This window comes from Heloderma suspectum, chromosome 6 (assembly GCF_057233095.1).
Source record: "Heloderma suspectum isolate Gila_16-S chromosome 6, 16-S_ref, whole genome shotgun sequence".
NCBI lineage: Eukaryota > Metazoa > Chordata > Lepidosauria > Squamata > Helodermatidae > Heloderma > Heloderma suspectum.
This window is the reverse complement of record NC_139463.1, coordinates 109,753,133-109,777,584: the sequence shown is the minus strand read 5'-3', so window position 1 is coordinate 109,777,584 and position 24,452 is coordinate 109,753,133. Positions and strand designations below refer to the sequence as shown.

The 24,452-nt window shown below is 45.6% G+C and overlaps 1 protein-coding gene across 1 annotated transcript; it reads left to right on the top strand.

The window, feature by feature from the left end:
* The first annotated feature begins 7,509 nt into the window (after window positions 1–7,509).
* LOC146342464 (vomeronasal type-2 receptor 26-like) lies at window positions 7,510–14,257 on the top strand. Its single transcript, XM_084808557.1, has 4 exons — window positions 7,510–8,025; window positions 11,376–11,603; window positions 12,339–12,465; window positions 13,285–14,257. Exons 1-4 carry the CDS (start codon window positions 7,525–7,527, stop codon window positions 14,181–14,183), a joined length of 1,755 nt encoding a protein of 584 aa, XP_084664683.1. The 5' UTR covers window positions 7,510–7,524; the 3' UTR covers window positions 14,184–14,257.
* Window positions 14,258–24,452: the final 10,195 nt, after the last annotated feature.

Genomic DNA, 24,452 nt, shown 5'->3' with positions numbered 1-24,452 from the left:
GATTGTTAAGTCTGTCCTAGAGCAACTATCTTTATTTCTTGGCCACCTTCTCACTTCCTTCACTGACAGAATTCCATCAGTCATATGTCCCTCAGTGGCAGACGCTGTCGCTGGCGGACTCTAGGGCTGCGGCCTGGAGGTCCTATGGAGCCCGTTTAAGCTACCGGGGAGCCTGCCACACATAACAGTAACCCACCCCAAGGCCCCCTAACCCTTTCGCGGGGGGTGGCCTAGTAAGCACACAGAACAAGCTTTTCTCCCCCCACATGACACACTACCCACTTTGGTTACCGGAAATTCCCCAACCACCACGGCTTAGCATGACATCTGAACAGGCCCTATGATTTCCTTCTAAAGAACAAGGAACATCAAGGACATGCTAATAAATTGTGCTGTGCCAAAGCCCCATCTGCCCTTTCTCACCCTCTTTGTTTCCCCATGAAAGAGGCTGCCATCTTTCTTCCTGTTGGGTTGCTGTGAATCTTGGAGAAACTTCTCAGGGCACAGGGGTTCAGTGCTTACCTTACTGTAAGGGGGTGGCCGGGGGGGAGGCACTCTTTCCTTACCAATTCCCCCTGTTCTGTCTTTGCAGCCTCTGGCTGCTTGAGCTTCTTTGAAAGCCCAGGAGGACTGCAGCAGGACGTCCTCCCTTGGGGCTTTCCAGTGCAGCTGCCTGCTGTGCCTGAAAGCTGCCTGAGGAGGGATTGTTATTTTCCGTAGGACTTTTCTTCTTCCTGTTGTTAAAAGGACTTTTAGGAATGACAAAGAAAAATGAAAATGCCTCTCTCGGCTGCCTGTCAGGCACTCTGCAGGCAGCAGCACAGGGGAGCCCCAAAGGAGGAAGACTGGGCCAAGTCCTCCAGGGGCATGCCAGGAAGCTGGAGCGGCTGGGGAGGCTGCATGGACAGAACAGGGGGGAAATGATAAAAGAAGGAGCACCCCCACTCCCCTCAGCCACCTACGTGCAGTGTGGTAAGCCCTGCGGCCCTGCACCGTGAAAAATATCTCCACAATTCTCGCCCCTTCCCACAAGTTTCCGTGTGCAATTCCTTTTCACTCCTCCCCACAATGAATGGTCGAAAATAAACCGATTGAGAAATACAGGACAGTGCTAGTAATAAAGAGGGATTGTAGGGAGCACAAGAGATCGACTACAAAGTCTTCCAAGGTGCTACGACACCCACAGGACACCACCCCTATGGACAGTGTGTGCAATGCAAATGCATTTGGTAGATGACCGAATCCAAAGATTTGATGAATCGGAAATTAATCTACCCTGAAACAACTGACCACCTGTACTACATGTTGGGTGATTTATGCCCTCTGATTCCTATGTAACAAACTTATTTGGTAACATGTTCAGGCCTCTTAAAATATGAATAGCTGAAGATCTGTGCAATATTAGAAGCAAGAAACATGGCACTCCTTTGGGAGTGCATTTTGTAGAATATCACTCTGTAAAACATAAACGGTTCTGGGCTTTGTGAAAAGTATTTAGAACTCACAGTAGGGATCTTTTTAAAAAGGAAGACACGAAGGTTGAAAACTCTGCCCCCTGAAGGCATTAATGAAGAGCTGGTGTTTCAGCCTCTTCTATAAAGTTCTGTACTTTTCACACACACACACACACACCCTTGGAATATGCTGCATGTCTCGAAATGGGGGTTGTTGTTGTTTATTCGGTCAGTCGCTTCCGACTCTTCATGACTTCATGGACCAGCCCATGCCAGAGCTGCCTGTCGGCCGTCGCCACCCCCAGCTCCCCCAAGGTCGAGCCTGTCACCTCCAGAATATCATCCATCCATCTTGCCCTTGGTCGGCCCCTCTTCCTTTTGCCTTCCACTTTCCCTAGCATCTGCATCATCTCCAGGGTATCCTGTCTTCTCATTATGTGACCAAAGTACTTCTGTTTTGCCTTTAATATCATTCCCTCAAGTGAGTGGTCTGGCTTTATTTCCTGGAGTATGGACTGATTTGATCTTCTTGCAGTCCAAGGCACTCTCAGAATTTTCCTCTAGCATCACAGTTCAAAAGCATCTATCTTCCTTCGCTCAGCCTTTCTTATGGTCCAGCTCTCGCAGTCATAGGTTACTATGGGAAATACCATTGCTTTAACGATGCGGACCTTTGTTGTCAGTGTGATGTCTCTGCTCTCCACTATTTTATCAAGATTTGTCATTGCTCTCCTCCCAAGAAGTAAATGTCTTCTGATTTCCTGGCTGCAGTCAGCGTCTGCAGTAATCTTTGCGCCTAGAAAGACAAAGTCTCTCACTGCCGCCCTCCACATTTTCTCCCTCTATTTGCCAGTGATCAATCAAGCTGGTTGCCACTTTCAGCCATCAAAGTGGTATCATCTGCATATCGGAGATTGTTAATGTTTCTTCCAGCGATTTTAACACCAGCCTTGGCTTCATCAAGCCCAGCATGTCGCATGATGTGTTCTGCGTACAGGTTGAATAGGTAGGGTGAGAGTATACAGCCCTGCCATACTCCTTTTCCAATCTTAAACCAGGCCGTTCTTCAGTGGTCTGTTCTTATCGTTGCTACTTGGTCATTATACAGATTCCTCAGGAGGCAGACAAGATGACTTGGTATCCCCATACCACCAAGAACTTGCTACAATTTGTTATGATCCACACAGTCAAAGGCTTTAGAATAGTCAATAAAACAGAAATAGATGTTTTTCTGAAACTCCCTGGCTTTCTCCATTCTCCTAGGGATGTACGAAAGTCACTTACCTTTCCATGGATTATGTTGATGGTGGGGGGGAGGCGTTCCATCCATCCCTCCCCCCGGAATCCTGGCCGGCCGGCTCTGCTCTGCAGGGATTCTGCAGAGCCGCTGGCCGGCTCCGCCAGCAGCCAGACATCTGGCCACAGGCTAGCAGGGACGCAAAGGGCGGTGGCCATAGCTGCCGCCGTTTGCGTCCCTGCAGTCAGCCGTGATAGGCTACGTAAATGTTTATTGTCGCCCTCCTGCATATTGTTGCCCTCCTTATTTAACTTATATGCAGAGTTGTTGTTGTTCAGTCGTTCAGTCGTGTCTGACTCTTTGTGACCCCATGGACCATAGCACGCCAGGCCTTCCTGTCCTGCACTCTCTCCCGGAGCGTGCTCAAGTCCATATTCATTGCATCAGTGATGCTATCCAGAGTACATCATGAGAAACGCCGGGTTGGATGAATCACAGGTCAGAATTAAGATTGCCGGGAGAATTATCCACAACCTCAGATACACAGATGATACCACCCTAATGGCAGAAAGCGAAGAGGATCCAAAGAGCCTCTTGTTGAGGGTGAAAGAGGAGAGTGCAAAAGCTGGTTTGAAACTCAACATTAAAAAAACGAAGATCATGGCATCTGGCCCCATCACTTCCTGGCATATGGAAGGGGAAGAAATGGAAGCAGTGACAGATTTTATTTTCTTGGGCTCCAAGATTAAGGTGACTGTAGCCATGAAATTAAAAGACGCTTGCTCTTTGGGAGGAAAGCTATGGCAAACCTAGACAGCATAGTAAGAAGCAGAGACATCACCTTGCCGACAAAGGTCCGTCTAATCAAAGCTATGGTTTTCCCAGTAGTAACGTATGGCTGTGAGAGCTGGACTATAAGGAAGGCTGAGCGCCGAAGAATTGATGCTTTCGAACTGTGGTGCTGGAGAAGACTCTTACGAGTCCCCTGGACTGCAAGGAGGTCAAATCAGTCCATCCTAAAGGAAATCAACCCTGATTGCTCATTGGAAGGACAGATCCTGAAGCTGAAGCTCAAATATTTTGGCCACCTAATGCGAAGAGAAAACTCTCTGGAAAAGACCCTGATGCTGGGAAAGACTGAAGGCAAAAGGAGAAGGGGATGGCAGAGGATGAGATGGCTAGATAGCATCACTGATGCAATGAATATTGACTTGAGCACACTCTGGGAGAGAGCGCAAGACAGGAAGGCCTGGAGTGCTATGGTCCATGGGGTCACGAAGAGATGGACACGACTGAACGTCTGAACAACAATCCAGTAGGTGCTGCTGCAGATCCTCATAGAACTGATCTACTTCTGCTTCTTCAGCATCTGTGGTTGAGGCGTAAATTTGGATCACTGTGATGTTAAATGGCTTACCCTGAATTCGATTTGAGATCATTCTGTCATTTTTTGGATTGTATCCAAGCACTGCTTTAGCCACTTTGTTATTAATGATGAAGGCTACTTGATTTCTTCTGTGGTCCTCTTGTCCACAGTAGTTTTTGTTGTTTATTCGTACAGTCGCTTCCGACTCTTCGTGACTTCATGGACCAGCCCATGCCAGAGCTTCCTGTCGGCCGTTGCCACCCCCAGCTCCCCCAAGGTCGAGTCCGTCACCTCCAGAATATCATCCATCCATCTTGCCCTTAGTTGGCCCCTCTTCCTTTTGCCTTCCACTTTCCCAAGCATCAGCACCTTCTCCACGGTATCCTGTCTTCTCATTATGTGGCCAAAGTACTTCAGTTTTGCCTTTCATATCCTTCCCTCAAGTGAGCAGTCTGGCTTTATTTCCTGGAGGATGGACTGGTTTGATCTTCTTGCAGTCCAAGGCACTCTCAGAATTTTCCTCCAGCACCACAGTTCAAAAGCATCTATCTTCCTTCGCTCAGCTTTCCTTATGGTCCAGCTCTCGCAGCCATAGGTTACTATGGGGAATACCATTGTTTTAACTATGCGGACCTTTGTTGTCAGTGTGATGTCTCTGCTCTTCACTATTTTATCAAGATTTGTCATTGCTCTCCTCCCAAGAAGTAAACGTCTTCTGATTTCCTGGCTGCAGTCAGCGTCTGCAGTAAACTTCGTGCCTAGAAAGACAAAGTCTGTCACTGCCTCCACGTTTTCTCCCTCTATTTGCCAGTTATCAATCAAGCTGGTTGCCATAATCTTGGGGTTTTTGAGGTTGAACTCCCTGGCTTTCTCCATTCTCCAGCGGATATTGGCAATTTGGTCTCTAGTTCCTCTGCCTTTTCGAAACCCAGCTTGTACATCTGGCAATTCTCATTCCATGAATTGCTGGAGTCGACCTTGCAAGATCTTGAGCATTACCTTACTGGCATGTGAAATAAGTGCCACTGTTCGATAGTTGGAACATTCTTTGGTGCTTCCCTTTTTTGGTATGAGGATATAAGTTGATTTTTTCCAATCTGTTGGCCATTCTTGTGTTTTCCAAATTTGCTGGCATATGGCATGCATCACCTTGACAGCATCATCTTGCAAGATTTTAAACAGTTCAGCTGGGATACCGTCATCTCCTGCTGCCTTGTTATTAGCAATGCTTCTTAAGGCCCATTCCACCTCACTCTTCAGGATGTCTGGCTCTAGCTCACTGAGCACACCGTCAAATGTATCCCCGATATTATTATCCTTCCTATACAGATCTTCCATATATTCTTGCCACCTTTTCTTGGTCTCTTCTGCTTCTCTTAGGTCCTTGCCATCTTTGTTTTTGATCATACCCATTTTTGCCTGGAATTTACCTCCAATGTTTCTAATTTCTGGAAGAGGTCTCTTGTCCTTCCTATTCTATTATCTTCTTCCGCTTCCGCGCATTGCCTGTTTAAAAATAATTCCTTATCTCTTCTGGCTAACCTCTGGAATTTTGCATTTAATTGGGCATATCTCCCCCGATCACTGCTGCCTTGTGCTTTCCTTCTTTCTTGGGCTGCTTCCAGTGTCTCAGCAGACAGCCATCTTGCCTTCTTGGTTTTCTTTTTCTTTGGGACGTTTTTTGTTGCCGCCTCCTGAACAATGTTGCAAATGTCTGTCCGTAGTTCTTCCGGGACCCTATCTACTAAATCTAGTCCCTTAAATCTATTCCTCACCTCCACTGCATATTCGTTAGGAATATTCGTGAGCTCATATCTAACTGATCTGTGGGTCTTCCCTATTCTCTTTAGTCTGATTCTAAATTGTGCAATAAGAAGTTTGTGATCTGAACTACAATCAGCTCCAGGTCTTGTTTTTACCGACTGCATAGATGTCCGCCACCTTTGGCTACAAAGGATGTAGTCAATCTGTGAAGTGGCCCATTCCAGTCCATTTCAGTTCACTGACACCCAAAATGTCTATATTTAATCTTGACATCTCCCCAATAACCACATCCAATTTGCCCTGGCTCACAGTTCTTACATTCCAGGTTCCTATGGTGTGTTGATCTTTAGATTCGTCGTTCACCACCAGCACCATCAGCTGCTAGCCGTCCTTTCGGCTTTGAGCTAGCTCAAAGGGCTAGTTGAACTTATCCTCTATTTCTCCCCAGTAGCATTTTGACCATCTTCTGACCTGGGAGTCCCATCTTCCGATGGTATACTGACATATCTCTGGTTGTACTGATCCATTTAGTTTTCATGGCAAGAATACTGGGGTGGGTTGCCGTTTCTTTCCCCAGGGATCGTATTTAGTCTGACCTGTCTGCCATGACCTTCCCGTCTTGAGTGTCCCTTCACGGTTTAGCTCATGACATCATTGAGGTGCTCAAGCTCCAGCACCACGACAAGGTAACGATCTCCTTTGCTGGAGCAAAATGGGGGACCTTGTGCCTAATCAGAAATACTATATCTGTATGAGAGAGAGAGAGAGAGGGGGGGGGGGGATTGCATATTACAATCTGTCACAAGATTCAGCTTGGAGACTTTGTTTTTCAGTGAGCTCTGTGGGCATTTATATTTAACAACTGAGTAAGTAATCAGAGGGAATTATGAAGTGTGACAATCAGCATTATTGCCATGTTTTAAAATGAATGTTTTATTTTTTAAGTATTTAAAATGTATATTGATGTGCTTTTCTCCCTTTCTTCTTTCTCTAATCTAGCCCCTGAAGAAGGCTGCTTCCTAAAATAGTACCACATATATTTTTGCAACATCCTGAGACATTGGATCATTTCGAATGTTCTCCAGTTTTCTTTTCCCCAGGGGTTTTCAGACAGGGGTGTTTCAGACAGGGGTTTTCAGACAGGGGTGTTTCCAGCTCTGCCTTGAGACACTAAGGGTTGAACCCCAGAACTTCTTCATGCAAAGCATGTGTGTGTAACCAGAGCTACAGTCCTTCCCCTAGTTAGTGGAATAGATTAACTGCATGATTTTTGGAGGATCACATTTAGTTGAATCAAGAAGAAAGGGATGTCTTTCTCCTTTCTAAAAAAACTGTTTTTCTCCTTTTAGCTTACATATGGCTCCTTTGACCCCATGTTGAGTGATAAAACTCGATTCCCGTCTTTGTTCCGGATGATTCCAGATGAAGAACCTCAGTATCGTGGCATTGCTCAGCTTCTAAAGCATTTTGGGTGGACTTGGATTGGCCTCCTCATTTCAGATGATGACAGTGGAGAAACATTTCTTCGAACGCTGAGACCAAGGCTCCAACAGAATAGTATCTGCATTGCTTTGACAAAATCAGTTCCAACTGTGACAAGTCAGGCATCCACTGAGATCTTTACTAACATTCTAGGAAGAATACATTCTACACTCTGGTTGTACCAAATCAATGTGTTCCTTGTCCATGGGCATGGTCAGTCTATGGAGGGTTTAAGAAAAATTTTGGAACATTATGAATTCGTAGAGATGCATCCAATGGAAAGGGTTTGGATCATAACAGCTCAGTGGGATTTCACTGCTGTTTTCCGTTCCAATCAATTCACAAGAAAATCCTTCAATGGCACCTTGTCCTTCTCACTTCACACAAATGTGGTGCCAAGATATCAAGAGTTCCTTGAAACTATAAATCCATATAAGTCTAAGATTTATTTCATCCATCAGTTCTGGTGCAGTGTATTTCTCTGTTCACTCCCAATATATAACTTATATATGCCAAACAAGGGCAACTGTACTGGGAAGGAGAAGTTAGAGAGCGTCCCCGCATCTGTATTTGAAATGGGGATGTCTGGCCAAAGCTACAGTATCTACAATGCTGTTTATGCTGTAGCACATGCTCTCCATGCCATGTATTCATCAAGGGCCAAACAGAGAGCAATGCAGATGAGAGGCAGATGGAATCTTTTGAAACTTCAGCCATGGCAGGTAAGACACGGATTCTCTTACGTGCAGACCGGGAGGCTACAGAGGAATGGAGAGACGTGTAATAGAATGAATACACAGCACCCCCAGCCAACTCCTAGTGATTAAGTAGGCTCAAAAACACCACCAAAAGAAATTCAAAATAAATTATACAGCGCCCTGAGAATGAGGCAGAAAAAGGGAAACCTCTTTCACGCGGGAAGAAAAATGTCAAGGAAATGGAGGTCAGATTTTGGTACAGTGTGAGCTCCACCTCTTCGCTATATCTGGACACAATCCTGCCCCCTCACACCTGCTACAGGACATTCAAGGAAGTAGGAGTATTATAAGCATCTACATTAGAGACATGATGTCTCCACAATCACCCCTCAGAAACTGAATATTAGGAAGACCCTGGGGAAGGTGCTGAACCCTGAAGGATTACAATCAGAGCTCAGCCAAATTTATCTGAAGACACTTTTCTCAGAAAAGTTCCAAAATTGTCCTGTTCTTACCCACCCCTCCAGATATCAATGCCCATTTCACAGAAAGGTTCCAAATTTTCTTCACCTCTCCTCCCCACAATGCCCTGGAATGATGATGGGGCATTGTGGATGATGCAAAACAACAGCCAAGCTGCCAACACAGTTGATGCTGTTGCCACTCGCTGTGGGAATTCAAACAACCAAAAAGCCTGAGGAGAAAAGAAAGAAGTTGTGCTATATGGATGTGTGAGAATTTCATTTCTATTCATAAATCACTTGTAAATGCCTCATTCACAATCCCCAACACATGTGCAACAATGCACATTGGAGAGTGCATTTTCTTCAAAAATGGTCGCACATTTCCAAACTTGTGTTTGTGTTCACAAAACGTGTACTTGAAAAATGCATTAACTTTCTCTAAATGTACAGCTTTCTCAAAATGCATAACCTTTGGATTTCCCATGCTTTAGTTTATTGGGGAAATTTGTAAAGTTTTGGAGTGAGCCAATTGAACTGCCCTGTCACACTCAGATTACTGTACAAAGTTTTTGTCTTGTTGTCCCTTTTTCAATGTCTGTATGACAACACAGACACAGTTCCATTTCTTCTTAATTCCTTTCCTTTGGAAGTATTGGGCCTCACTCATGCAAAAGGCACATGTAGGATTTACTTTTCTGCATTGGACTGGGATCTGGTGAATGGTCAAAATTAGGCCATTGCCATGGTCTTGTCAAGGGACATTTGGGTTTGTTCCTGCTCTGCACAAGCATCAACACCGAGATAAAGAGTCTCCCTACAAGCATTATGGAAGCATTCAGTTTTGGAGGGCCTAGGTATCTCCCTCTTGGATCCTTTCTGGTGGTGTAGAACTTGGGGTTAATGGGAGCAATTCCTAGCAATTGATAGGAAGTCAACATGATCAGTGGTGGCAAAGGAGTCATGCTGAATCAGGCCAAGGACAGGACAGAACTCATTTCCAGGCTTATCAAGTGGTGGTGGCGAAAATTTTCTGCTCTGCCAACCAGATCCAGCTTAGCTCTTCAGGTCACTGGGGGAATTGTTAAGGCACAGACTGGAACCCCCAAGAGGTGAACTATCGTATTTAGTTTTGAAAGAAGGTGAGTAAGGGGAAACATGATAGAGAAGTCCACAAATATCCATGGTGTGGAGAAAATAGAATGGGTGTTTTTTTTCTCCCTCTCTCCTAATACTAGAACCGGGGGGTCATCCAATGGAGCTGAATGGTGGGTGCTTCAGGACAGAAAAAAGGAAGTACTTCTTCACACAGCCTAGAGTTAAACTATGGAATTCACTACCAAAAGATGAAGAGATGGCCACCAGTTTGGATGGCATTAATAGGGAGTTAGATCATGATTCATGGAACATGAAGGTATTAAGGGCTACTAGCTACCATGGCTATATGCGACCTCCAATATCACGGGTGGTTTGCTGTTATGCTAATGTCCTGCCTGTGTGCTTCCCTGAGGCATCTGGTTGGCCACGTGAGAACAGAAATGTGGACTAGATGAGCCTTTGGTCTGATCAGCATGGCTCTCCATGTGTTCTTCTCGGTAGCCCTGTAAACGTGTTTTAAAAAGGGTTAACAGCACTGGGTGAGCAGGAAGAGTGCTCCAGTCCCACCCCTCTATTCAGTCGCATTTGTCACTCTGGACTTCTGGAGGGTGATTGTCTGAAGAACAGAGCCTCTGTATCCATGGTGGCAATCCATGTGAGCCACAACACGGATTTTGCTCATTCTTCCAGTTGAATTCCAATTGCTTCCAGTTGCTCATTGTTAACAATCCATAGTTAAACCGTAGTGCTGGATTCACACATACTGACAGCCTTTACTTCTACAATAACGCATGATTCAACAACAACCCATACTCAACCCATATTCTGGGTTGTCATTACACACAAACCAGCTCATTATTACTTCAACTCTGCACACCTCTTACAAGAGTAAAGAAGGGAAAGGGTTTAGGGTTATGTTTGGTGTCTGCTAGGGTCAGAGACTGCTGTTAACAAAAGGGAAAGTCCTGCCCACGCACACCTGCACAGATCCACATGGGAGAGCCATTTCCAAATCACTCTCTAGACTAGGGGTTCGGAACCATTTTCAGCCTGAGGGCTGCATTCCTTCCACCTGCCAAGAGTGGGTGCAGCCAGAGCAGCAATCTCTCTCTCTCTCCCCAGACTTTCTTTGTGTGCTTATCTGCATGTATATTCTTTCTTGCAACCCCCTCCTATTTCTACCCTCCTCTCCTCCACTTCTTGGGGCTGTGATGGAGGTGAGGTGAACTAGTGACCCAGAAAGATATCACTCTCTTCCTTGATCACTGGCTTGTTGAGTTGGATTCCTCACAGCGCAGTGGATCAAGAGACCCAGTGGGATGCACCTGGTCCACAGAGCATAGTTTTTCCATCTCTCCTCTAGACCATTCAGAACAGAGTCTCTTGGCCAGTCTTTTAAATAGAGAGTGTACAGCCATTTTGGATGGAGTTCCTTCCAAGGAGTAATTCTTTTTGTTTCTATTTTTAAAGATGGTACCCTAGCAGAGGAGAACCGGCCTCCTCTGAGAGTCTCGTTCAAGGACACAGATCCTGAAGCTGGACCTGAGCACCACCTCAAAAGCAGAACCTTCTGGGGATTCCATCAGGAGGGTCCACACATATGTGACATTAACAACATTCATCTCCTCTTCAATAATAGGGAATTTAAAAAAAATGTTGCATGTCTGTTTTTGCAACTACAAAATCTTGAAAACTCACTTTCAGTGATATTGATAAGAGTGGCCCAAGGATTTCTCAGGCCCAAAGGTCACATCTGAGCATTAACCCTTCCCCCACATCATCTGACAGAATATAACCTTTTCTCTTTGACTCCAGCTTCATTCTTTTCTGAGAAATACCCGCTTTAACAACAGTGCTGGGGAAGAAATCTGTTTTGATGACAATGGGGAAATGGCAGGAGGATATGATATTGTCAACTTGGTCACATTCCCCAATCGATCATTCCAGAGAGTCCAAGTTGGGAAGATGGATGCCAAAGTTCCAGCCAGAAAACAGTTAGTCATTAATGGAAGTGCCATTGTGTGGAATCACAAGTTTCAACAGGTATGGACATTTTTTTCGATGATGCTTTTAGCATTTCTTTACCTGTGAGTAGGGAGTAAAATGTCACCCTTCTTCACTCACTGGGAGTACTTGTTCTGCCTCCAAGACTTCCAAATGTCTGTCTGTATGTGGACTAATAAGGTAAAGTATAACTACTTCCTCTCCTGCGTTGCCTCAAAATAAATCTCCCCCCCCCCCCGGGTGCTATTTGCATCAGGAAGGAAGCTGTTGGCACTAATGCAAATACCAACTTGGGTGCAGAATGATCCCTGTAGGGGCCATTGTAAGGACTGTGACACAGCAGGGCTGGCATATGGCATTGGCATCATTTCTCACCTGCTCAGGTCCACACCCACCACCAACACTTTGAGCCTGCTTCCATCACCGCTTCTTCATCTTGCTTCCCTTGCTTGTTTTCCCCACACATGAAAGCAGGGACCAGGGTCAGGAGATAGAGCAGTGTCTCCAACGTTCATTGCACCCTTTCTCTCTGGGGCATTGGATGGATTGGGATGGAGAGTACAAATGAACAGGCAACAGTGACAGCAGTGAGATCGACTTGCCCAAGGGTCCTCCAAGAGTTGTAGCAGGCACAGCCCTGCAGTTCCAAAGCTGCATGTCAATAGGTCTAGTTTGTTCTTGAGTTCTTCTGCAGGAGGGTTAAATTTAAGAATTATAACCATGAGAAACCTGTTCATTTCCCCCATTGACCGCCTTCTTTCTACTTGTCATTAGACAGTCCCCCACGCCACCTGTGTCGAGAGCTGCCGCCCTGGTTACAGCAAGATTGTCCAGCAGGGACAGCAAATGTGTTGCTATGAATGCGCTCAGTGCCCCGAAGGGAGCATTTCAAACCATACTGGTGAGGACAAGAACACAGATGCTTTAACTCTGGGCTTATGTTATTTCATCACTGTTTTTTCCACAACAGGTATATGAATAGCTTCAGTAAACTCCATCTTGTTATGGAGGAAGTCAATGCAAGGCCCAGAGGCTGTAACCAACCAAACAGTTTTTCACGAGAGAGCATGTCTCCTTCCTTTTCCATGAGCTCAATTCAGCCTCTAAAGAGCTTTAAGCAAGCTTGGAACCCCAGATGTTGTGGGCCTCTAACTCCCATTATCCCTGACAGATATCTTGGCTGGAGATGATGGGATTTGTACTCAAACAACAATGGATGCCCCAGGGTTGGAAAGGGTTGTGTAAAGGTTCATCTAGGAATTGCTCTGGCAGCTTTTCCATCAGAGGAACAAGAGTAATGATTTTCCCTTGCAATATGTTTTTTCTCACATTACACTTTCTCACAGAAAGCTGACATCTGTAATGCCATCCAAAGAGTGCAGCACTAAAACTAAGATACCCAATACCAAAACACACATGAGCAATACTTCGTGTTTCTCTCCCCTCCAATTAAAACTAGGAAAACCATGTTGCAGTGTAATGGTAAGCAAAGTTCACATACAGAAAAGAAAGATCTGAACACGACATTCTTGCTGTGGTTTCGCACATTCCTAATGCAAATATTGTAGAAAACCTGCCCAATAATTCTCACATGGAATTGGCAAAAGATTCTTCACTACGTTTAACAAAGTGTTATTATATAACTCATGGGAGGTATGATTAATGGATCCCGGATCAATCCAGAAATTGGAAATATTGAGACCTTGCTTATTAATTTCAGATGCAGATCAGTGTGAGATGTGCTCAGGAGATCAGTATCCAAATGAGAAACACAATCAATGCATCTTCAAGCACGTTGTCTACTTATCTTACGGAGAACCCCTGGGAGCAGTTCTCGTTAGCTGTGCCTTTTCGTTTTCCACAATCACAATTGTGGTGTTGTGGATCTTCATTCGCTACCAGCATACTCCCCTTGTCAAAGCCAACAACTGGAACATTACATGTGTCCTGCTTTCCTCTCTGTTGCTCGGCTTTCTGTGCTCCTTCCTATTCATTGGCTGGCCTGGAAAGGTGTCCTGCCTTCTCCGGCAAACCGTGTTTGGCACCATCTTCTCCATCTCTGTTTCTTGTGTGTTGGCTAAAACCATAACTGTGGTGCTGGCCTTCATGGCCACCAAGCCAGGAAACAGGATGAGAAAATGGGTAGGAAATCGACTGGGAATATCTGTGGTTGGCCTTTGTTCTCTTCTTCAATCTGGCATCTGTGCTGTGTGGCTGGCAACTGCTCCCCCCTTCCCAGAGTTTGACATGCACTCTCAGATCAGTCAGATAATCTTTCAATGCAATGAAGGCTCAGACACCATGTTCTACATTGTCCTGGGTTACATGGGGCTCCTGGCCATCATCAGCTTCAGTGTGGCTTTCTTTGCCAGGAAGTTGCCTGATAGTTTCAATGAAGCCAAGCTGATCACCTTCAGCATGTTGGTGTTTTGCAGCGTCTGGCTATCCTTTGTCCCCACCTACCTGAGTACGAAGGGGAAATACATGGTGGCCGTGGAGGTCTTTTCCATCTTGGCCTCCAATCTTGGTGTATTGGCCTGCATCTTCCTTCCCAAATGCTACATTATTCTCCTGAGACCTGAGCTGAACACCAGAGAGCAACTAGCAAGGAAAAAATGATTCCAACACTTCGTTCTTCAGAGGTTTTGTTCTTCTTGAGTCATTTCTGTTTATTGTAGCCCTATATTAGTGATGAGAGAAACTGTATAACAGTTTAGACAATGCAGCAGAAATGGATGCCCTTCAGCCTCAAAAAGGTGAGCCAAAGCCCAGTGGTCACACCAAAGAAGAGAAATATATCAAGACAGCAGCCACATTATTCCTTGTAAATGTGAGAAGGTGTGTGGGAGGACCTGAGGCCTTTTTGACCACCTCACAATCCTACTTCTAGTCACCAGGTCAAGTGCTTTGGTCAGTGTCTCTCCTCACACTGCCACTTTTAGGCTCTCACCCACAACCCTCTGTTTGTGTATTGTGATGCTTCACCACTCTCTCCATTGCTGCCACCATACATATATACAAACCTTTACTATTTACATATTGTGCATGTGGAATCGCCACAGTGCGCACTTCTGAAAAATAAGCACAGAAATGACCACTTTTCTCTTTAGAAATGCATCCTTTTTCTGTTTGAATACGCTGAAAAATAGGTTGAAGATGACAACAAGAGTGAGCCAAAACAAACTTGAATGTGATTTCCGGAGAATATAGGTGAGCTCGAACATTGGTGGTTCTCCCATCCCTAGGACATGACAACACTCATTGCTGACCACCACATGCAGCTGAACACACTGACCCTTCCTTCCTCCGTCAGTCTTGGTTATGAGCAACCCCAAACCTTTGAAGCTACTATCTCTGAACACAACAGCTTTCTCCATCATGTTCTCCAGGATGCTACTAGAGGTACCAAAGAAGGCCAAGAGGGCATCCCCTCTGAGGAACTGAGAATGATCTCAGTGGGACATGCATGAGAACAGACTAATAATCTAGGCCACTAACTTGGGAATTAAAAGTGGTTTTAGCATGGGAATCTCTCCTCTCTCCCATACCTGACCATCAAACATATTTTACACCCTAGAACAGAGGTGGCTAACTTATGGCCCTCCAGACCTTTTGGCCTACAATTCCCATCAGCCCTAGCTAGTATGACCAAAGGTGAGGGATCATGGGAGTTTTAGGCCAAAACGTATGGAGGGCTAGAAGTTGCCCACCCCTGTCCAAAGTGTATGTGAGGTATCCATTCGCTCTCCTACTTGGCATGAAAATCCAAGGCCCCTGGCAAGGTTCTTTACTGGGAATGGGCGGAAGATTTTGCTTGGTTTGCATTAAGTGAACTGATCTGTTCCACATTTCCCAGACTGATGTGTGCATTGGAACACAATTCTCTTTCAGCTTTTGTGATGCATTTCTCAGCTCCGACAGTGTACACAAAAATACATGTATTAGGGAAATTGTGTATAAAGTGTACATATTAGGGCAAGCTGCAAACAAAATGCTTATGTTTCAGGAAATTGTGTAAAAGATAAAGGCAGATATTAGAATTTATGGATTCATAATTTAATAGATGCAAAACTGTCACAGACCTGAAAAAGACTGATTTGTCCATCTCTAATCTTAACTGATGTCCCCTGCATTTCTGACATACCTGCTATTGCATTTTGCACTCCGTGGGGGCTGCATTTAGCTTAAACTAAATTTAAATGGCTGCATTTAGCTTAAACTAAAGCCTTTACAGCCATAAATGGCATCCGCTATGCCATTTGCGTCTGTGATTTTTCATGCGATAGCCTAGCTTATCATGGAAAAAGACACATATGCAAGTGACCTAGCACATGCCATTTGCGTCTGGAGAGAGTCCTCAGCCAGCCAAACGGCAGGGCAATGGCGGCCGTATCGCTGGTGCGACAAAGCCAGCCAGCGGCTCCGCAGAATCGCCACGGAGTGGAGCCAGCCAAAGAGGATTCCAAGGAGATTGCCTCCCCCCGTGGGCAGATTCCCCCCCCCCAGAGCAGCAGGTAGGGAATCTGCCCATCCCTATCGATGAGCCCCCTGGCAAAGGCGAAGTACAGGTTGAAGGGGCAGGATTTCAGCTTGAGATCGATAGGCATATGGTCAAGGAACACCTAATTATTTTGAATGAGTTCAAATCTCCTGGGCCAGATGATCTGCACCCTAGAGTAATAAAGGAACTGGCAGAAGAACTCTCAGAACCACTGTCTATTCTCTTTGAGAAATCAGGGAGGACGGGTGAAGTGCCAGATGACTGGAGGAGGGCTAATGTTGTCCCGATCTTCTAAACAGACAAAAAGTAGGAACCTGGGAACTACAGACTGGTCAGTCTGACATCAATTTCTGTAAAAATTCTGGAGCAGATTATACAGCAATCCATCTGTAAGCACCTTGAAAACAATGCCGTGATTACATAAAGCCAACATGGATTTGTCAAGAACAAATCCTGCCAGATGAATCTGATCTCGCTGTTTGATAAAGTAACCTCCCTGTGGACTGTGGGAATGCTGTGGACATAATTGTCAAGGGCTCCTTGGAGGCCTCTCTCAGTCTAATCCAGTAGCCAAGTCCAGACACAGACAAAGGGATTCCTTTCAAAGCTTTATTCTTCTTTTACAACTTAACAACTCTACAGGTAGCAACTAGATCTGAGCAGCAGAGTACCTATGCCCTAAGTTGAAACAGTTGGTCCCCATTTGAAAGGGAATTACTGGCAGACCCCAGAATTTAAGGACTAGGGAGAGTCCCTCCCCTTGTCCCTTGGATCCTCGGGGCGCAGCCGTTGTTTGCGCGCCAACCGGGCACTGCGCCTCCTTTCCGCGCCCTCCATCTGGCGCCGCTCTCTGCCTCTGAGTCGCGCATCCACCAAGTCTGCTATCTCTGCTCGGTCACTCCCTGGACTGCTTTCTAATCTAGGAATGCTGGTGGGAGGAATCTCCGTCAGCTGTGGGCCCTGGGAAAGGGGAGCGCGCTCCTCTCCTAGGAGCGACTGCTCTTCTTCAGAATCAGAACTACTCTGGGATTCTATGGGCTCAGTGTCCACCCTGACAGTAATATACCTTGACGTCAGCATAGCTTTCAACAAAGTGCCCCATGATAGCCTGATAAGCAAACTAGCTCAAAGTGGGCTAGAGGAAACAATGATCAGGTGGATCCACAGTTGGCTACAGAAACAGATTCAAAGAGTGCTTATCAAAGGGATCTTCTCAAACTGGGGAGAAGTAATGAGCGGGGTACTGCAGGGCTCAGTCCTGGGCCCAGTTCCCTTTACCATTTGTATTCATGACTTGGAGGAGGGGGTGCAGGGAATGCTGATCAAATTTGCAGAAGACACAAAATTGGGTGGGATAGCTAATACCTTGGAAGATACAAACAAAAATCAAAGTGATCTTGATAGGTTGGAGCGCTGGGCAGAAAACAACAGAATGAAATGTAATAGGGATGAATGCCAAGTTCTGCACCTAGGAAAAAGAAACCAAAGGCACAGTTACAAGATGGGGGAGACTTGGCTCAACAACACTACAAGCAAGAAGGATCTTGGAGTTGCTGTTGATCACAAGCTGAATATGAGCCAACAATGTGATGTGGCTGCAAAAAGGCCAATGCTATTTTGGGCTGCATTAATAGAAGCATAGCTTCCAAATCCCAGGAAGTACTAGTTCCCCTCTCCTCAGCACTGGTTAGGCCTCATCTGGAGTGCTGTGTCCAGTTCTGGGAACCGCACTTGAAGAAGGATGCAGAGAAGTTGGAGAGGGTTCAGAGGAGGGCAACACGGATGATCAGGGGACTGGAAACAAAGCCCTATGAGGAGAGACTGAAAGAACTGGGCATGTTTAGCCTTGAGAAGAGAAGACTGAGGGGAGAGATGATAGCGCTCTTCAAGTCCTTGAAAGGTTGTCACAGAGAGGAAGGCCAGGATCTCTTCTCCATCATCCCAGAGTGCAGGACACGGAAGAATGGGCTCAAATTATAGGAAGCTGGATTCCGGCTGAACATCAGGAAAAGCTTCCTGAGTGTTAGAGCAATATGCCAATGGAACCAATTACCTAGGGAGATAGTGGGCTCTCCCTCACTGGAGGCATTCAAGACGAGGCTGGACAGCCATCTGTGAGGGATGCTCTGACTTGGATTCCTGCATTGAGCAGAGGGTTGGATTCGATGGTCTTGTAGGACCCTCCCAACCCTACTACTATTCAAAGAAGAAGGAGGAGGAGGAGGAGAAGGAGAAGGAGATGAGATGTTCTCTGTCAGTTGATAATGTGAAGACAGCCTGTCTGTATTGTACTTCATATCAGCTGATAGAATTGTGGGCTTATTGCCTATAGATGTGCTTTGAAAAGGAGGTAGGGAAGCAGGGAGCAGCCACTGTAATGGGAGAAGCGGATATGGCAGGAGGAGGCAGCCATTTTGTCATAGGGGAAGGCAAGACCATAGGGTGTAGGTTGCTCCACGTCTCTCTCTTAATTCAGAGAGCATGAGTGGCCTTAGTACGAGTCTCCCATCGAGTACTGCTTTTCTTTGCTAAATCAGGTAATGGGAAAACAACAGTCATCATGGACTTGGTTCTGCATGAACTTGCTGAACTAGCTTATACCATGGAAATATGGTTTGACGGGACTCAAGGAGTTAATCTGTCCCAGCTTTGTCCATCCGGGTTCTCCATGAAGCATCAGGCAATACCTGTAGAGGGGAAGGTGCATAGCTGGATTAACAATGGGGCTTAGGGTGCTGTAGCTCCTGGACCACAATTTCAGGGCATCCATTAGCTATCACAAATTCACAGTTTTCAACTAAGAGTAATAATGAAGTATGTACCCATTGTAGAAACCCCTCTCTATATAATTCAGGCACAATTTGGTCCAAACGTTTTGTGAAAACTAAATATGCCTGCTGCCACCATTCAGTTTGTTTAGCCAATGAGTGACGTCACAGTCACAGTGTAGAATGAACACTTGTGTGCAAAAGGGACTTCTTGATTCATTTTGAACCCTATTAAGGGTGTGTGTGTCTACCTATGGAATAGTGCTTTCTGAGACAGTCATAGATAACAACTGAAAAGTCTAGAATCTTAATGCAGCTGTTACTGGGCAGATATTATCTGCCTCAGATGGCAGTGTGGGGGGAGAGGCACTCCACATAGAAGCATGGCGACTGTGTCTTCCCAACAAAGCCTCCCTGAATGGTGGTCCACTGTGACATAGTGTAATTCCAGTGCATGGTTAAAAATAAAAAACATGGTCGTCATGGAGTATCAATAAATATATCAGTGTTATCTGGTCTGATGCGGTCTGGCTAGCCACACTGGCTACAGTTCTCAACTGGTCATCCATGGCCTCATTGTACTTTCTCCACTTTCTTCCCTCCCAGAAAGTTAGACCCAGTGCGGGACACGCACCATGTTCCCAAGGGAGTAAATTGTTGAACGCTGTCACTGTCCCAAATGAAGAGCAGGCTTTTTTTATGGTAGGATCACAAATCACATAGCCGTGTTTTCTCTGGCTTCCTCTGGTTGTGCAAGGACTTGAGAGCTGCGGGAAGGGACATTATATACCCTGTCATTAGCCAAAACACTATACTTGATTTCTGCTTCTGAAATTTCTGCCACGATTAGCCAGAAGCTACTGAGAGGACTAATAAGACAATCAGCACAACAGCTTGTACCCTCAGACTATAAAGACACGTTCTTTGAGGCTGAAACCCTACGCACACGTACTTGAAATAAGCCCCATTGAACTCAGTGGGACTTCCTTCTGCACAGATGTGCACTGGATTGCACTGCAAGTCTACTATTGAGCCACAGGCATTGAGGAGGTGATCCTGAGGCTGGTAGGGCTATTTGAAATGGAGATTTGATATTTCATTCTTTAGACAAATTCTAAATGGAGTCTTTGTCTTGGAGTCTTTGTCTTGGTAAAGACTGTTTAGTCTTTGAGGGATGTCAAGAGAGATTCAGCTCACAAGCAGACTGCCAGTTGTGTAGGTGACAATGCAGGTGAATATCGGAGAGTGGGGACAAAATCTGCTGGCATTCAGGGTGATTTTCTTACTGCTATTCCTTCTGCTGACTCAGACGTTAAGCAAGGCTTTGAACCCCCGGTGCGGCCAGCAGGCAAAAGCTCAACACCATTTCCCTAGATCCACAGATGATGTTATCCTTGGTGAATTTGTATCCATTATATATGGTGAACTGTCTGTACACAACTTTATGATGCGTCCACACTCCTCCTCTAAGGCATACTAAGTAGCACTTTGTTGGTTCAAGGGACTGGGGTGGGCCTTTTTGCAGTTTTCTGACCTGCTTAAAAGAATGCTAGTACAAAGCACTCCAGTGTTGCTTCAGACTGAGGACTTGTGTGCACACATGGATGCATATCAATTAGTAACAGTAACAAACGATGATTTGCCTATTTGAATGATCTAACATGATAGAGCACAGACATGACTTCTGACATACTGCTTTTCATTGGAGTCTGTTTACATAGAGTACTCAGCAACTCATCATCAAGTGCACAGTAGTCAGGTTTGTGAGGAGAGATCGAACAAATCATATGCAATTGTGAACCAACAGCAATTGTTCAAAATTTAGAAGAGTTACCCCACTGCAGAATCATGGAGCTGGAAAGGGTTTTCCAGGGTAACTAGTTCAATCCCTGGTATGATCCAGAAAATCCAGAGTGAGAGCATCCTGAACAGGTGGCTGCCCCCACCCCCTTGAAGACATCCAGCAAGGGAAACCTCACAACCCCAAGTATTTGGTTCCATTGCGAAACTGCTCTCACTGTCAAGAGGCTATTCCTAATGTTCATTCAGAATATACCCTCTTATTAAAGTCCATTAGATCTAGCCCTTTCCTATGGGGAGTCAGGGAACAAGCCCTTGCCCTTTAGTCAGTCAACAACCTGACTAAGCTCACTGCAGCTCAGAAGAGATATTTTGAAACCACCATTGGGGAAAAATACATTTTTGAAATTGGGTAAGAATGAATGAATTCATTTATTACAGACCAGCAGAATCAGTATAAAACATCGAAAACACAGTTAAAACTAGCACAGTAGCAAAATGCAATTTATGAGGTTCCTTCTTTCAAGGAAACAACATCATTTTCTTTTCCTAGTTAGCACTGAAATAATTAAAATCCTGGCAACCCTTCCACTGACCCAAGAAGACGCATCCCTTAAACAAATGCTAGCGAGAAAAGGAGTCCAAGATGGGTGGGAACTTTTAAAAAAGGAAATTCTCAAGGCACAATCAGAAACAATTCCAACAAGAAGAAAAGGTGGAAGACAACAGAAGAAGCCAATGTGGCTTCACAAAAAGCTTAGGGATGACCTGAAAACAAAAAAGGACACATATAGGAAGTGGAAAGAAGGCCAAGTAACAAAGGAAGAGTACAGGCAGGTAGCACAGAATTGCAGGGATGGCGTCAGGAAGGCTAAAGCGGAGAACGAGGTGAGGTTAGCGAGGGATGCTAAAAACAACAAAAAGGCTTTCTTCAGCTACGTGCATAGTAAAAGGCAGAGGAAAGAAATGGTTGTTCAGCTATTAAATAAGGATGGCAAAATGATAACAGATGACAAAGAAAAGGCAGAGGTGCTCAATTCCTACTTTGGCTCAGTCTTCTCCCAAAAGAGGGTCTATGACCCCCCTGGCAAAGGCGAAGTACAGGCTGAAGGGGCAGGATTGCAGCTTGAGATCGACAGGCATATGGTCAAGGAACACCTCATTACTTTGAATGAGTTCAAATCTCCAGGGCCAGATGAACTGCATCCTAGAGTCATAAAGGAACTGGCAGAAGAGCTCTCAGAACCGCTGTCTATTCTCTTTGAGAAATCATGGAGGACCGGGGAAGTGCCAGATGACTGGAGGAGGGCTAACGTTGTCCCTATCTTCAAAAAGGGTAAAAAGGAGGAACCTGGGAACTACAGACCAGTCAGTCTGACATCAATCCCTGGGAAAATTCTGGAGCAGATCATAAAGCAATCCATCTGGAAGCACCTTGACAACAATGCAGTGATTACTCGAAGCCAACATGGATTTGTCAAAAACAAGTCCTGCCAGACAAATCTGATCTCATTTTTTGATCAAGTCACCTCCCTTGTAGACCGTGGGAATGCTGTAGACATCATATACCTCGACTTCAGCAAAGCTTTCGACAAAGTGCCCCATGATATCCTGATGAGCAAACTAGCTCGAAGTGGGCTAGATGAAACAACGATCATGTGGATCCACAGTTGGCTACAGAATCGGACTCAAAGAGTGCTTATCAATGGGACCTTCTCAAGCTGGGGAGAGGTAACGAGTGGGGTACCGCAGGGCTCAGTCCTGGGCCCAGTGCTCTTCAATATTTTTATTAATGACTTGGAGGAGGAGGTGCAGGGAATGCTGATCAAATTTGCAGATGACACCAAATTGGGAGGGATAGCTAATACTTTGGAAGACAGAAACAAAATTCAAAGTGATCTGGATAGACTGGAGTGCTGGGCAGAAAACAACAGAATGGCATTTAATAGGGACAAATGCCAAGTTCTGCACCTAGGAAAAAGAAACCAAATGCACAGTTACAAGATGGGGGATACGTGGCTCAACCACACTACGAGCGAGAAGGATCTTGGAATTGTCGTCGATCACAAGCTGAATATGAGCCAACAATGTGATGTGGCTGCAAAAAAGGCAAATGCTATTTTGGGCTGCATTCATAGAAGCATCGCTTCCAAATCCCGGGAAGTACTAGTTCCCCTCTACTCAGCACTGGTTAGGCCTCATCTGGAGTACTGTGTCCAGTTCTGGGCACCACACTTTAAGAAGGATGCAGACAAGCTGGAGAGGGTTCAAAGGAGGGCAACAAAGATGATCAGGGGACTGGAAACAAAGCCCTATGAAGAGAGACTGAAAGAACTGGGCATGTTTAGCCTTGAGAAGAGAAGACTGAGGGGAGATATGATAGCGCTCTTCAAGTACTTGAAAGGTTGTCACAGAGAAGAAGGCCAGGATCTCTTCTTGATTATCCCAGAGTGCAGGACACGGAATAATGGGCTCAAGTTACAGGAAGCCAGATTCCGACTGAACATCAGGAAAAACTTCCTGAGTGTCAGAGCAATACGGCAATGGAACCAATTACCTGGGGAGGTGGTGGGCTCTCCCACACTGGAGGCCTTCAAGACGAGGCTGGACAGCCATTTGTCAGGGATGCTCTGACTTGGATTCCTGCATTGAGCAGGGGGTTGGACTCGATGGCCTTGTAGGCCCCTTCCAACCCTACTATTCTATGATTCTATGATTCTATAAATGGATACCAAGGTGGTGGAGCTACTTCCTGGGAAGGCTGTTAATAGTGGGGAATATTAGCTTTACTTTGCTTTCCCTGTCGAGGTCACAACGTAAGAGAACATGTTCAACAGATTCTGTTACTCCAGCACCACAGAAACGTATCTGTTCACTAACCAGGATTTTACCACATCATCCATTTAATAGTGCCAATGGCAGCACATTCGAACGGGCAAGAGTAAATGCTCTTCTATACTTTGGAATAGTTAATGTAGACAGATATGGGGCTGCAGTGATTGTGTAATTATTGAAATTATTCTATTTAGTATAGAGTAGTGGAGGGCAGGTTTTATTTGCAACAGTCCTCAGATACCATAGATCTAAGTCTATTAGTCTTTGAACAACAAGAAATCGGGCTTTCTCAAGCCCATAATTGCCCACAAATCAATAATTTCACTAGAAGTAACAGATTGCCATTCTTGAGTGTCAGAGAACAGTTCGAAGCCATGTAAAGAGAAGCTGTCAGGATCCTGAAGAATTGCCAAACAATGTCTTTCCCACTCACAATTGGAAATACAACAGGCAGGATGATCTTGGCTCTCCAACAGCGCCCACGTGAAATTGAGTTAGAAACACAACAGTCGTTTGCCTCAGCACACTAGGGATGGCGGAGAATTCCGCCATGGACTCCAATGAGGCTAGATTCTAAAGAATCCGTCCCCCCCCCCCCGGAGTCCGTGTCAGAACAGACCACTCACCTCCGCCACGCCGTGGGATCCATCCAGGTTGGATCCCTGTCCACGTAGAACCTGCGGAGCCGGCCGTCAGCTCCACAGGGCTGAAGAAAGTCGATACGGCCGGCAGCCATTGCTGTGCCGTATCTCTGCGAAAGTCAATCCCCTGGACACAAATGGCATAGTGGGCACCATTTGCGACCGTAAAGCTGGTCCATTAGCCAAAATGCAGCTGTAAATGGCTGCATTTAGGCTAATCGACCAGCTTTACGGACGCAAATGGCACCCACTACGCCATTTGCGTCCGGGGGACTGACTTACACAGAGTTACGGCACAGCAATGGGTGCCGGCTGTATCGACTTTCTCCAGCCCTGTGGAGCT

Coding starts and splice junctions, on each gene's coding strand:
- LOC146342464 (XM_084808557.1), top strand. CDS start 7,525: ATGGAGGGTTTAAGAAAAATTTTGGAACATTATGAATTCGTAGAGATG. Junction 8,026..11,375: donor TGAAACTTCAGCCATGGCAG/GTAAGACACGGA, acceptor CTTTGACTCCAG/CTTCATTCTTTTCTGAGAAA. Junction 11,604..12,338: donor GGAATCACAAGTTTCAACAG/GTATGGACATTT, acceptor ACTTGTCATTAG/ACAGTCCCCCACGCCACCTG.